We start from the raw sequence: 15,915 nt of genomic DNA, 5'->3' as shown, positions 1-15,915 counted from the left end.
CTAAAAGTTCAATTTCACGTTGCTTGCTTTTTCTGATTGTTTTGCTAATATCACCAGTTTAAACTTGGTACTTTTAACTGTAAAAAAGAAATAATTACCACAATTATGATACATTCATACTGTCATACCTCTAGCAAGTGTCACTATATATGAAGTCAGTGGCAGACTCATTTTTCAAAAAGCTATGAATAATATATAAATCTTATCCTTTTGATCTAATGTACATTTTTATGCAGCTGTCAAATTCTCTATTTAATCCCTTTATTTCTCTAAATGTTTTTACTCTCTGTTTGAATGCTGGGCATAGTTTGTAACGTATGTACACAATGGTATTTTTTTCTATCGATGTTGACTCTTTTGCACATTTTTTGAAAATGTTTAATTTGTACACTGATTTAATACTCTGACCAACTGTTATGGAGTGTATGGAAAATATGTATGTGTGCAATGTACTACTGTCTTGAATGTATGAGGATTTTCTAATTCAGTATAAATGTATGTCAATTTCTGGCTTTATCTTGGTTGAGGAACTCAGGACATTAACGTTGCTTACTAGTTCCCCATTGTAAATCTAATCCAGCAACTTGGTTGCATCTAAGCAGCTTATTCTCTCTCTTTTCCACACATGCACGCACACCCACATGCACACAAATCATTCCATTTGTGAACAGGATTTTTCCAGCTCACTTTATACTGTTGGAATATACCAGTCAAATATTGGCAATAGATTGCAACATAATTGATTTAAAATAGCAGTTAATTGAGTTTTCTCTTTCCTGTCTTTAATGTAAGTCTTTTCACATTCAGTTTTGAGTATTTGACCATTATTTGAATGGAAAATTGGCCAAATACCAAATTGTTTTACCTATGTGTGATGAGAGTGCATGCAAACTTTTCAGAAGTATGAAGCAGCTAAGGAAACACTGCTTACATGAAACTTCATGCACTCATCAAAGCCTTGGTAAACTTTGGGTTGTGGCAAAGATGTCTAACTTTCAAAAATAAGGTATACAAAAATACCTTCAATGTACTGTTTTCTCTTTCCAACAGACTCCAGATTCATTTCTACATTTTTAAATAATTCTTTTTTTAAAGGTACTGCGTTTAGTTAGATAAATATATAAAAGCTTTGAAAGATAATTTACTAGATAAATATATTTTCAGCTGGCTGATATTCAGAAAATATTTTTTTAATTTTTGTTTTTAACCATTCAAAATGTATTTGTATTTCCAGAATTGGACTTGAATTGTATATTAAAACACTCTGGCTGGACAATGGTTTGGTTTGTCTTGTAAGGATTCTCTCTCTCTCCCCCCCCCCCCCTCTCTCTTGCTCTCTCTCTCTCTCTCTCTCTCGTTACAATGAATGTTATGTCTCCCTCTGGATCTTAAATCTTTCCTTGTTTTCTGGTACTGGGAAAATTAAAGCATATTGAGGGTACTAGCAGAATACCAATGTTTAAATTTAAGTTGACAACCTAGTTTGAAAGAATCTTTGTATTAATGATTAAGACGTACTAACTATAAGGTTGGGAAATAAAGCACTGGGGATCTCAAGAATCAACATAAAACTGGTATTCTTTTTTTTAAAGAGTGTACTAATGGCCTGGTATGGTGTGGTTTGTTCCATTGTTCATGCACATTAGGACTTTATTATAGTGCTTGTACAAAATGTATAATTTTTAATTTTTTTTAAAAAAGTATGTATTTATCCATTATTTTCTTTCTGGTAAATGGCTTTTTATTTTATTATGGGGTCTTTATCAAATATAAAGTAAGCCATGCTTTTATTATCTTGTGTTTGACCAAATGACTTTGTTTTATGAAATGTGTATATTGCTGGTACACATCTTCGTTCAGAACGATTGTGCATGATGACCTGCAAGAATTAATAGAAGAAAGATTTTTTTTCCTTCCATGTTATTTCATTCTGGAAAGGTTATGGTGCAAAGGTATACTGGATGTAGCTTATGGAATGACTATAGATAATGGCACTTTTAAGTGTTAATAAAACAAATATTTATTTCCAATGTGTGTATTCTATTTCAAAAAGTATGTTAATAATATTTAGCACTTATATAATGCTTCCCTATACTGTCTATAGTTTATACATATTTCAAGAATTTTTACAAGTTTTGCAGATTACTTTGCCTGCCGGTCAAAAATGGCAATTCAGAATGGATTATAAACACGTGGATTTTGAATAATCTTGTTTCCAAAGTGAGGTCCTATATAAATTGACTTGGAAATAAATTTCACTGATTCCAATTTGGCATACTTGGGTTTTAAATTACAATCTCAATAAATATGCTACACTATTCATTTAATATAGCACTTCTATATAAGGTGTTTTGCTGATTTCAATGTGTATAATATTAGAATAACTATTTATGCAGGTAGACCTAGACCAGTGATGGCAACCGAGTGCCCAAACCACTAGCCAGCTGGTCTTCGGGTTTCTGGTGCGCATGAAGACGGAAACCAAAAGAGCAGCTGGCGATGTCATGCATGCCCACAGAGTGGGCTCTGCTGCAACCTCTGACATATGTGCCATAGGTTAACCATCACGGTCCTAGTCTTACAACTACTGGTTTAACAACTGTTTGGAGTTATGAAGGCCTTTGAATGGGTGCTTTACAGTCCATAAAATACAACTATTGTAAAATGTCACAACACATACACGCTTCTGTAGTTACACAACTGCATATCAAGTGATTAGCTGGTTGAAACATCCTGCAGTCACACGATTGCAATTCGTGACCTTTTTTACTAATTTCTAGCAAAAAAATGTGCATTCAGAAGAATGGGTTCACCAAATAACTGCATGGTTCAGTTAATGACAGTTGTGAAAAATATTGAAAAAACAGGCCAATCACATGGATGCCTCAACTTACAACCATCATGACTCACAACCAGATTTCTGATCCCAGCTGTGGTCATAAATTGAGGGTTAGCTACTGTACTTCTCTAAGCCAGTGTTTTTCAACCACTGTGCCATGGCACACTAGTGTGCCGTGACATAGTGTAAGGTGTGCCGTGGGAAAAACACTTTATATATAGTCAATATAGGCACAGAGTTAAATTTTTTAAACATTTTCTAATGGTGGTGTGCCTCGTGATTTTTTTCATGAAAAAAGTGTGCCTTTGCACAAAAAAGGTTGAAAAACACTGCTCTAAGCAACATAGAAAAACAGTCTGCTATACTCGTCTCTAACTGAAATGATAGATCATTATTTTAAACTAAATTGCTAATTTCTGCTTTGTGTTAATAAAACAAGATTTTTATTCCTAGGCTAGCAGTCAATAATTCAAGTTAAATGGTAGAGCAGCTTTTGAATTTGGTATTCAAATTCAAAGATAATTTAAAATAAAATATACTTCAAATTCTTTCCAGACTTGAAGACTTGCACTCACAGTTCAGTAAGTGTAATTTTAACCTTAGTTTGCTTTGTGTCTCAGTCTATTTATGGTTCAATAAGTTTTGTGAATTCGGGTAAAGCATGCTTATGAACTTGGGCTGTTCAGTGCCCAAGAAATACTGTGTATCCAATCTTTCTTCATTGTACTGTTGTTACTGTTAAATATATCATTTTCCTGTGCACCGCTTAGAGAGTCCAAGCGACGGGTTAAATCAGTCTGGTTGCCCTGGGACTGAGGAATCTTTTTCCTTGGCCACGCCTCCTGGTGTTACTTGGCGCCCAAATTTTTCCTCAGTCTGCCCATTCAGGACTTATATTTGTGAGCTCCAGCGTAATTTATCTAGGCTTGGACTCTCCTTCTAGTATTTCCTTTTCTTTTTCGTAAATTTGTTTTTCCTATAATTAACAGTTCATTTGTCTCCCCTTTTTGCTTCACGTCGTTTGATTTCTCCTAGAGACTCGGAGGTAGGCGTGGTGGTGGTGGATGCTCCGCTTGCTGCACCGCCTTTGGACGGCAGCGGAGAACTGCTGCTTTTGCTTTTTTTTTTTTAATAATTTTTTTAAATTTTTTTGTTACATAACACAGTGGGGGGGAAAAATCAAAACAAAAAAGAACAAAAAACAAAACAAAGAAAAAAAACACAAGTATATGTTATAAAAAGTATATCAGCTGGTTACAACAAGTTTTTGTGCATCTCTTCCATTAATTCATATTAATTCAAATATCTTAACTCAAATGTTTACCATATTAACATCATCATACCTCCACTTTTAGTTGACTACAGTTGTTTAAACATCCTTCATCCTTAACTATACCAAAGATTTAATCCATAACCACATGCTGGCATTTCATTTACTTGTTTATAAAATCCTCCATTAACATCAAATCCTCATATCCTGTTTTAGCTAAACATCCATAATATTTAATACCAAAAATTCCATCCTCCATGTATATAATTTATTATCATTCTCCTTTCTTTAATTATATCGTATATCATAGCATTTTCCCCATATTAGTTAAGATTTAACTGTATATAGTTTTATTTTTTATAATAATAATTATTGTGATTAATAACCTTTACATATAGTCCAAGGATATTTCTAACCGTCCCTTCTCATATCCAATTATTATTTATCATGGCAACTCAACATTATATACATTACTATCATTATCAATTATTATTCAACTATATCTATTACAAATGAATTTAACTAGGTTTAGCTAGTTTTAAATTGTACTCTTCCATCTATCAGCCTGTGTCTCTCCAGTAACAGAACCGCCTTAATCTTGTTGCCATTCGTGGGTCGAATTCTCCAAACATCTTTATGAGCAAGTCCATACAAAAAAATATTTGCACCTTTTTGCTTATGGTGCCTCTCATATAATGCTGCCGTCCTCCTTTTATTTCCTTTATCAGTTTGTCTTTAATTCTCAGTGGTGGTATCAAACGTTTTGCAGATGGTATTTCATAAGGTATAAATTCTTTAATGCTTTTCACTCCTCACTTTCGAAGTAAATCTTCTGTGTGGCTGCTCCCCCTTCAGACATTCCATCTTTTTCTCCCTCAGAGGTAAACCAGTTGCCCCGAATATCAGCAAATTGAAAATCTTTATTTCTGACATCCTTAGTTTGTATTTGAAGAACATTTAAACGTTCAACATTCTCATTTCCCCCCTCATATTTTGTTGCTAGAAACAGCAGATAATCCAGTTTCCTCTCAATTCTATCATGTGTAGTGCCGAAGAAATCATTTGAATAGAGGCTTGAATAGACGCCATATTTGTACGCAGTTAATATTTTTTCCTTTGAGAACTCTAAGGTATTTGCAAGTAAAAACAAGCTGGGAACTGTACAATCTTATCTGATCTTAGACCAATCCAGCCAAGCAATAAAAGTGTCAAGTTGTAAGGAGCCAAATTATAGTGAATTGGTTTACAGCCCACTTGCAGAGGATCAGAGGAGATGTTGGAGTAATCTATCCTTTGTCTGTGTAAATAGCATTTAAAACATTTAAAAAATAGGGTAACCACCGTCCATAAACCAATAAAGAGATCGAAATCACCGCTGGATTCTTCTGTTCTTTAATTTAAATTAGCTTGAATTTTTAAGTGGACTGTCTTTCTCTGAGTAATAAAATTACCTTACCAGCTGAAAACACTTTCATCATTCTTTGGAGCTATCTGCAGTTTCAGTTAGCCTTATGGCTAATCCGGAAGTCACTGGCAAAGGAGGTTAAATTCCAAGCCTCCAGAGACTTTGCGAACGTCTCTGGGGCCACTGGATCTCCTCCTACCTTTCACTGTCTCTCCGGGACAGCTTGGGTCCAAAAAGGAACCGTCCAAATGCTTCGGAAGAGGGGAATTTCAGGAATAGCCTGAAAATCCGTCTTCTCACTGCTAAGCCCCACCTTCTTCTGCTGCTTTTGCTTTAAAGTGCGGCAGGAGTGGCAAGGCTTCCGGCAGCTGCCGGCGTTTCCGTTTTTTAGCTGGAATTGTTGTTTTGCAATTTTCTCACCCTTCGGAGGGCATAGCCTGCCACGGAGGGGTGCGCGGCTGCTTTAAATTGCGCAGCCCCCATCTTTTCCTCCTCCTCCCTCGCACTGGAGCAGCAGCCAATTGGGAGAGTCTGAATTTGCGCCTTTTCTCCCATTGGTGTTCCCGCTCAGCCACGCTTCTGCAGATAGCCGCAGGGTGGTTAGCTGGCCTTGATTGGGTCTCCGGCTGGGTCACTTCCACCCACAGCGTTTCCCCAAGCAGCGCTGGCATCTTGGCCACCTGGTGGTCATACACTGGCACAGGGAAGATTTTTATGTATTTTTTTTTGCCTTTTATCCACTGATTCTCCTTGATCTATCTGTCTGGTCTTGCAGCCTCGGCTGCCTTTCCACCTTCTCACCTCTCATCGAGTGGCTGGATTCATTGGACTCATTGCAGAGCCCCAGTTTTACTTTCCCAAACTGTTCCCGCTTCCACAATATCTATGTGTCCTCTGATCCAGCACCAGCCATCAGAGTCTCCTTCATCTCCTGACCTCCACCTGTATTCGCCTATTGTCTGAAGTTTGTGCCATCAGGCCGTGGAGCATCCTGGCCCATCTGACTCCCCTGACGGTAGACCAGGTCCCTCTCAAGGGAATTTGAGGGGGCAGGGGCAAGGGGGTAAGAAAGGGCAGGGTGGCCAGTCAGGATAGCCATCCCTATAAGGCACCTTCCTCGGCGGCGACTAGGGATGCAGCGATGCAGCAGTGGGCTCTTGACATACAATTCGAGAAGGCCCAACGCCAGGCTGTGAGGGTGTGGGCTCCCAGGACCTCTCCCTGGATAGGTCTCTGGCTGAACCAGGCTCTTTTGCTTTTTTGTTTGTTTCTGAGTCAGGGCCCGCCCCCGAGGACTCTAACCCCAGGGGGCTCGCTGATCCCATCCTTGCCCGCCATGTTCCTCCTTCCAGGGACCCCGTTGGTTCGAACTCTGCCATAGCCCAGGAACCTGAGTTTTCTGCCCACATGCAGGCGGTGGTCGCCCATGTCATCTCTCAGGGCATTGCCCAGGGGATGCAGAGGCGTGACCAAGCACTCGTCACTCCCAACTCCTCTCAGCCCAGGCAGGAGGCTCCCTCCACCGCCAGGCGGGTCCGTCACCCATCTCTGGAGTCCTCAGCACTTCTGTTTTGGAGGACTTGGATCAGGAGGACCAGGAGCTCTCGGAGGATGAGGACCTTCCTCCGGATGCTCCTGCCTTCTCGAGGCTCTTTAAGCCTAGCTTATTTAAGTCCATCTTGCACAAGGCTAAGAACACCACCCAAGTGGGTACCAAACCTAAGACCATGCAGGGATACTCGGATTCCGCTCCGGTTAACAATGCTAACATGTTTAACGTTCAGGCACCTTAGCAAGAGCCGATGCCAGTCCCAGATCTCTTTATGGATGTCATTCAACAGCAATGGGCCCAGCCTGGCTCCCTGGCCGCACCCAGTGGCGGGGACAAGAAGCTGTACTCAGTTGACCCCGCGCTGGAAGACATCCTGGTCCTGCCATCTGTAGACCCCACTATAGCGGCTCTCGCTTCTAATTCAGTCCTTCCGGCTGACTTGTTGGAAGGATTCAAGGCAGAGGACAAAAAAGCAGAGAAGGCCTGCCACAAGACTCATCAGGCAGTGGCCTGGGCCATTAAGGCTTCGTCATCCACATCTTTAACAGAGCCTGTCATTTGGCTGCGTGAGCTTCAGGCTAAACTACCAGCAGGAGACACTCGTCTTCACCAGGACATAACAAAAATTATTACGGTATCCCAGTATTCGGATGATGCCTCCCTTAACGCGGCCAAATTCGCCTCTAGGGCATTAGCGTCCAACGTGACATCCTGCCGCCTCATCTGGCTCCGTCACTGGCAGGCGGACCAGAACAACAGTGGAAATTGGTGTCCGCCCCATTTAAGGGGTCCAAATTATTTGGGGAGGTCTTAGACCCCTTCTTGATTGAGTCCAAAGATAAACGGAAAGTTCTGCCCACCCTGAACAAGAAACAGGATCGTAAATCCTCTCCCTATTTCAAGAGGCAGTCCTTTCATTCCAGTGAGCCCGCAGGATCCTCTTCCGCTCCCTCGAACAGACCAGCTGGTCAGGTGGGAGATAGGTCCCAGGGCATGCAGTCCGCAGGTCCAACCGCGGCAGGGTCTCCAACAGGTCCTTCTGCAAGTCCAAGTGACCAACGCTCCTCTCCCATTGGGGGCCGACTCCAGCTGTTCGCTCCCCAATGGGCACTGACCACAGAGGACGCCTGGGTCCACCAGAAGGTCAGGGAGGGGCTTTCCTTGGAGTTTGTCTCCCAACCCTCTCGGAACTTCATCCACTGTCCGACCCCCTCTTGCCCTCTCAAGAGGGAATTCATGACCTGCACTGGTTGCCGGTTGCAATTCAAGGTGTTATGATCTTTAAAGTGCTCCATGGCTTAGGCCCAAGGTACTTGCGAGATCGCCTACTTCCACCGGTAGCCTCCCATCGTCCAGTACGATCCCACAGAGTGCCGTCGGCCAGGCAGTGTCAGCTGGCAACCCCCAGGGGGAGAGCCTTCTCTGTGGGAGCGTCTTCCCTTTGGAATGAGCTGCCCCCGGAGCTTCACATAATTCCCGACCTCCGATCCTTCCAGCACGCCCTAAAAAATTGGCTTTTCCAGCAAGGCGGCCTTTTAATTGTTAATTTAATTTCTAAATTCATTGTAAATGTCTATTGGGTTTTTTGGATATTCTATTTAATCTTTCTTTTAACTTTTGTAATATGTGTTTTTATGTTGTATGCATAAATGCATAAACACATTTTTAGGACTAAGATTTTGTTTTGGATTAAACCAGATTCTCCTTTACTTCCCTGCTCGGAATTCAACCTCATTCTCATGATTCTCTTTTAACATGTTTTTTTTTTCTATTGGAAGGTCATTAAATACTGAATTCTTCAAAATAATAACTGATGGGAAAATTCCGCATTTGTAGCAATCTTTCTGGTGAAATGTGGATCAGATAGTGCTGAGTTACACCTGAATGTTGGAAGCCTCTTGGAATTTGGCGAGAACTACTGAGTGGAGGCACAAAGTTGAAATATTCTAACAAGTCAACATTGTTAAGGAGATATTTCTGCTCGACAGTGAAGAGACCCTAAATTACATGGCTGATGTAAAAAGTTTTAGTAGTCTCATAATTGGGATTTGTTCTTCAAAAAGCAAAAAATCTCACCTAATTCTAACTGCTGGAGGCAGGAGTTGCTTCTTCCGTCCTCTCCAGTTTCATGGCTCTTAATGTTGATTGTGAAAAGGTGAAGGAGCAAAACAAAAAAAACTCCACTCGCAACCATTAATTATGGCTGCAGTCCTACATCCATTTCCCACACAGCAATAGATCTCATCGAATTAAAAAAGACCTTCCTGGAATGCATCGACACTGCCAAGATTAAAAAGGTTTGTACTGGAAGAAGGTTCCTGCAGACCTGCCCTTGAAGCGGCTGTTCTGCAATCATACGGAAGCTGTGCGGACATGTCTTCCGTCGTTTGGGGGTTTTCAACCTTTCATCCCCAGTCCTGCTGATAAGCCCTGAGATTTCCTGAACGCCTCCTATCCCCGGTTCGCCAAGTTTTCGCTCTGCCTCCTGGGAGGATTTGTCCCGCCCGCTCCCCCCGGAGCGATAAAGCGATCCAATCACCGACTACTGCAAAATCGTCCTCCCGCTCGAGGTTCAACCCTCCTGATTACGTCACAGAGGAGGAGCAATCGGATTCGCTTTCTTCTGCTTCGGAAGCGGTGGGGCTCCCCGGAGACGCTCACGGGCGGGCGCTGCGTTGCCGGAACTCCTTAGAGATGGGCAAGAAAGAGCGAGGTAAGCCGTCGCCGCTTTCTCGGAGGCTCCTCGGCTTCGTCTCCCTAAAATTGGAAGCTGTTTTTGCTACTGTCTGGGATGCCAGTCTTTGTCTTCGGGACGTTGTTTCTTCGACGGGGAAAGTTCTTCAAGGCCTGGCGCCATTGGGTTTCTCTCCCTGCCTTCCTCATGCCCCAACGCCGGTTCTCTTATGCTTACAAAACGTAACGCCCAGCTGTTAGCTTTGATGTCTTTGACCACAATCAGCACGTCCTGGTTTGTGATAAATCGGTGCTTCACCTACTCGCCTTATTCAATTCTGTCTTTAAAGCAAGACGTTGTTTTTGCTTGCACACTCGTCTCTCCCTCCCCCTTCCTTTTGCTATAACCAGGAATAAGCTATTCTGTAAGTGCACACTTTCCCATGGAAAATTTCCATATGCGGAATATATATAGCTCTCTGAAACATAGCAAGCTCTTTAATGAGATTTAGGATGCAGTATCACTTGGGATGTTTTTTATTTCTTCTATTTAGAAAAAAAATGTCGGATTAGTAAACCCAATTTTGCCTTAATCTAAAGGAAAGTAGTAATAATTTGTATAATAATTTGTATAGCTCTCTGCTTTCTCCTTGAATATAAGAAATATAAGTAGCAACAACTTCTGAAACCAGTAAAATACTATGTTGACATTCATGGTTCCCTCAACGTTTTGCATTAAGAAACGGCTCTATTTGTGTTGTCATGTGGGTGAAGGGAAAACAGTTGTGGAACTGTATGCATGTTTAATTACGGCTGGATTTCCAGATAAGAAGAAATTGAAAAAACGCCACTATGAGGAGGAAGAGGAAGAAGAATATGACCTTACAGGCAAAGAGTCCCAAGAAGCAGTTCCATCAGCTGCAGGGAAACAAGTGGAAGAGTCTGGGCCCAAAGTTGATGAATATGGTGCAAAAGACTACAGGAACCAGATGCCACTTAAAGCTGACCATTCTTCCCGCCCATTGTGGGTGGTAAGTTCTTTTAGAGGCACTGCTTTTCAAAACACTTTTGTTCAAAGAAAGGAAACATAGCTTATTGTTTCCTAGTCTGCTAGCTTCTACATATGAACCTATAAATAGTATCTCCATACCTTTTTGATTCATGTGATGAATGAGACTCTCTATTTCTCATTATACATATTAATCTATTTTAAAGGAGATGGAAGGAATATTTGTTGTAAGTTAGGCCCTTTTATTGTGATAAGGTGCCTGATTTTTTTGTGATTTGTATGGTGGGGGGAGAGAGGATTAATAACAAAAAGTCATCCATGCAGGCAGAAGCGCTACTTTTGCTCTGTGAATGAATTTTCTAGGATGTTACATCATACTTTTTATTCATTTGGGTAATTTTATGAAAAATATCACATTCTTCTCCAGGTGGTTTGGAGACGCATCTTTTGAATGACTTGGTTCAAGAACCCGCAGTCCTTGTCACCTCGGCCAGCATAACCAATAATGAGAGATGCTGGAAACTGTAACTTGATAATATATAAAAGGCCACATGCCCTCTCACCTCTCCACTAAAGCAGAAATACAAATACATTCACAGCATTGAATTGTTTAGGGTGAAATTCTTTTTCTTGCCTCATACTTAATAACTTTGGTATATGTAGTTATTTTTGTTATCTTCAGTTTTTGTCTCTTCTCTAGGCTCCTGATGGCCATGTTTTCTTAGAAGCCTTTTCACCTGTCTACAAGTATGCCCAGGATTTTCTTGTGGCTATTGCTGAACCAGTTTGCCGACCTACTCACGTCCATGAATATAAACTAACTGCTTATTCCCTCTATGCTGCTGTCAGTGTGGGTTTGCAAACCAGCGATATCACTGAATATCTACAAAAGCTTAGTAAGACTGGTGTGCCTTATGGGATCATTCAGTTTATTAAGGTACACTGTCATTCATTACCTAATTCCATGTTCAGAATATAAAGGACTGGATGCTAGGGGGGAGGAAGGTGAGGGGGTAAAACATCACAAGAAATACTGCATCTTCTCTTGTGGTTGGCTTTGGCTCAGAGCTTCATGGGAATAAATGTTTTAGAAATCAAAAGAGAAATATGGCATATACTTTAGTATTTACATTTGATTATTTACTTCATCATAATTAAGGGAGACAAAAAATGGGCGCAACTAGAGAAAGGTTGGTTTTAGATAGGTATAAATGGCTTGTTTTTTTCATGGTAATAAACCAATGCTCCCACTTGCTGTTATGGAAAGTAGCCAAGATTTTACAAGGATATAGTGATCATATTATGTAAGCAAGCTTTTAGCCATTTATGACTTCCCTAATATTTTCTTCATCCCTGATAATACCTTCTAGATAGTGTAAATCCTGTCCATTGAATAGTAAATTTTCTTTTACTTTGCCAGTAGATGCTAAAATATGGGCACAGGTGGCAAAACCTGCTTTATAGAGGAGTTATGAGTTTTGCTAAATCTTCCTTTCTCAACTTTTGGGTCTCAAAGAGTATTATAGCAACAATTGTCTCCATCTGGGTGATAGGCATTTTGGTATAATGATTTAAAGAGTGCTAAGTTGGGAGAAAGTATATGAAATCATATGGTCTAAATCAATATTCAGGGCATTTTTTTTATGAATTGTAGCCAAACCTTTAGTTTTGATTTCCCTTTCTTGTGGAATAGTTTGATGAAAGTATTCTGTTGTCACCTAATTCTATGTATTATACAACTAGATTTTATGTATCTATTTCTAATTAATAATATTATTTTGTAGCTATGTACAGTTAGTTATGGAAAGGTGAAGCTGGTCCTGAAGCATAACAGGTAAATAGTTACTTGCATGTTTTTTTTTCCTGAGTTATGGAGTATGGCATTTTCAAATGTGTATCCTGATATTAGTTTTGGCTTTGATACTCAGTTAACAATCTTGGTTTTTCATAAGGTGTTTACTGAATAAAATATGATTGGATCAGAAATATATGGAAATATAGCTTGTTAAAGTAAGAGCAAGTTTTTGAGGGCCAATGTCTATACAAATAGGAGTAAAATAGAATCAGATATACTGTAGGTCCAAACAAACAAATATGTGATATGGCTGCAGAAAAAACAAAGGAAATAAAACAAAAATGCAACAAACACCCAAATTCACATAACAGAATAACCAGAGGTAACCAATGTATGTTATTTCAAATTGTGACTTGTTAACCCAAGATTTATGGTTTCTTATGTATGAATGTGGCAAGTGTCCCTTTAAGGATTTTAGTCAGATACAAATTCATTCTTTTCTCCAGCTAAATAGTTTTCGCCCTCCCAAGGCTCCTAGAAAGCCATGCGCGCATGCGCAAGGGGCATGGCATGGGGGGCATTAAATTATGCGGGTGGGCATGTGAGTGCCCGCGAAAACGTACATGCACATGCTTTTGGCACCCAAGGTGAAAAAAGGTTCACTGCTATAGAGGAAGATGTTAAAATGGTAAAAAGTTATAACATAGAATGAATTATTTGCATTATTCACCCCTCCCTTTTTATTTTTAATATTTGCTAGGTATTTTGTAGAAAGCACCCACCCTGAAGTCATTCAGCAACTTCTTCAGGACCAAGTTATTAGGGAATGTCGCCTGAGAAATGCAGAGGGGGAAGAAACTGAACTCATAACAGAAACGTTCAAGAGCAAATCTGCAGTATGTTGAGATTATAGTCTATGCCTTTATGTATTTGCTTTACTAGCTGAACAATTATGTCAAATCTTTATAAGAATCCCTTTTCAATATGGTGAATATGCCACCTATTTTTGTGTATATTGTCACTGCTATTAATCCTTAGGGAGTGCTTTATTTATAGATTATTGTATCTGTACAGTCTGCTTTCATACATTCTTTAAGTGTTTTTGCCTGTCTGGTCTCATTTTCCTCTGCTTAATTGAGAAAGCTATCTATTTTAGATTTCCAAGTCTGGTGAAAATAGTGGACCATCAACTTCTCAAGGGGCAGATGGTCAGAATAAACCAGATGTTCCTGCTGATTTATTTGAATTTTATGAACAAATGGATAAAGATGAAGAAGAGGAAGAGGAAACTCAAACTGTGTCTTTTGAAGTGAAGCAGGTAAATATATGAATTTACTTATATCTTACTATCCTAATTAAAGCATATGGTATATGAACTACTTGCAAAATAATAACATCTTATTTTTGATGCGATGAGATGTCAGATGATTTAAATCTTTTTTTCCCAAGTAGTTTTGTGTCTCTGTACCTAGTCTTCCTTTAAATTTGTAGCATTTCAGGCTATAACTAAAACCAGTCTTAGTAGTGCTGTATAACTGCAACATACTTCCATTAAAGAAATCAATCCCAAACACTCTAGTTTCTATGGTGTTGTGAAAATTGAAGGCTGATCAATGGAATGGAGTGAAAGCATGTTTGAATAATTTGTTTCTGTGTAACAAAATAAAGTATATTTATTCCTGTGGTTTTTGTATGCTAAGCAGCTTAGAAAAGACAGTATGGCTAGGCAAGATTCCATGGCAAAGTAGTTATCCCTGAAGGAGTGTGAATAGCATTTCAGCATAAATTGGCAGAGTCCTCCAGACAAGGAAAGACCATGAGAATCCCTTCTGTACTCCTCCAACTGCTCTTTGTCAGTAGATAGCAGGAGCTGAGGTTTCTGTGGTCAACTTGTGAGTTGAGCAGCTGGAAGTGAGGGATTTCAATTAGGCGCGCAGCTGCATTGAGGTCTGTAAAAGGACATAAAACCCACAAAAGCTTCATTTTGTTAAACACTATTGGATGTAGTCAATTTATAGTTAGATCTTCTGATTGGCAGGATAGGACAAAACCACTTGGTGAGTCAACATTCTTTCTGAATTAAATAAGGAGGAAAAAATTTATAAAGAAATTAAATATTTAGCAAAATGCTTAAAAATGATTGAATGTAAGACAGTTTAAATCAATAAAGGGAGCAGTAAATTTTGAAAGATTGTTGGCAAACATGGTTTTCAAATATTGGAACTCGGACAAATGGATTGGGCTTTTGTGCGAATTTTGTTTAATATTAAAGAATGTAGATAGTTGGTGGATTTCACCAAAAAAAAAGAATACTGGTAGCCCTCAACTAATGCATAGTAAACATTAGAAGTTCTGACAGACCTTAAAATATGACTTCTGATTCAATTTCAAACACCCCCACATCCCCTGTGGTCACGTGATCACATCTGGGGCACTCGGCAACCAGTCTGGATTTACAACTGTTTGCAGCGTCTCATGATGAAAATTGTATTTGATTTTTGAAACAGAATTCTTTACAAATGACAAACGTGATTGCCAAAATGTATAATTACTTATTGAAATTTGAAACAAAAACAAGTCAAAGAATGTATGATAAAGTGGGTTAAAATTTTTGATTATAATATGCAGCTGGAAATATGTGATTAAAAGAATTGAAATTTATACTGTTATAAGATAAAAATTATCTTAAAGATAATTTTTATAAAATTATATACTATTGACATATAACATCAGAAAAATGTGTTAGAATGCATAAAAGCACTTTAAATATATATTGATAATGTGAACAAGAAATGTCATTTTATTATACTTGATGGATGTGCAAAAAGGCTTGAAATTTTTGGGTTCAAATGCATATATTGATTAAGAGGATTTTAAAGATGAATATGCAACTAAAACCAAAGCTTTTCTTCTTGGAAATGATGAATAAACAGTTGGAAAAAAGTCATGGAATATTTTTTTTAATATGATAACTGCAGCAAGCTTATTGTACAAAAATGGACAGATTTGGCAATATCTATGATGGGAATTGTTGGTGAAGATAAGCAATGCTTTACAAAATATTTAAGCAAATATATTTATGTTTTGTATTCTAGCAAGAAACACTTTATTATTATGACTTCACATCTTAAGAACACGGGAGTGGTTTAATGCAATGCTAGGTGATATCTGTTGAAGTCCTATAGGAATAGTGAATAACTAGAACTCCTGGTGAAGCAGATAACCATGCATTTTCTGTGATGTTTTGATGAAAGCACATAGATACAATCAGGAAGGAGCCTAGTATCACAGAAAAAGCCAAGGATTTCTTCCTTTAATTTCCTATTAAAGTTACCTATAAATTGTGTATATAACAGCCACATTGTATTTTGT

The 15,915-nt window shown here is 39.1% G+C and overlaps 1 protein-coding gene across 2 annotated transcripts in view; it reads left to right on the top strand.

The window, feature by feature from the left end:
* Positions 1–9,646: 9,646 nt before the first annotated feature.
* ERCC3 (ERCC excision repair 3, TFIIH core complex helicase subunit) overlaps positions 9,647–15,915 on the top strand; it is a 29,074-nt gene continuing 22,805 nt past the window's right edge. For both annotated transcript variants that reach the window (XM_014067353.2, XM_014067354.2), the window contains exons 1-6: positions 9,647–9,779; positions 10,565–10,770; positions 11,449–11,685; positions 12,533–12,582; positions 13,304–13,439; positions 13,700–13,861. In XM_014067353.2, the coding sequence (XP_013922828.2) occupies positions 9,761–9,779; positions 10,565–10,770; positions 11,449–11,685; positions 12,533–12,582; positions 13,304–13,439; positions 13,700–13,861 (810 nt within the window). In that variant the 5' untranslated portion in view covers positions 9,647–9,760. The remainder of the gene's footprint in view (positions 9,780–10,564; positions 10,771–11,448; positions 11,686–12,532; positions 12,583–13,303; positions 13,440–13,699; positions 13,862–15,915) is intronic.

Source organism: Thamnophis sirtalis, unplaced genomic scaffold, assembly GCF_051295495.1.
Source record: "Thamnophis sirtalis isolate CommonGarterSnake01/CBP01778 unplaced genomic scaffold, rThaSir2_p1.2 scaffold_1, whole genome shotgun sequence".
NCBI lineage: Eukaryota > Metazoa > Chordata > Lepidosauria > Squamata > Natricidae > Thamnophis > Thamnophis sirtalis.
This window is presented reverse-complemented; position numbering and strand designations above follow the sequence as displayed.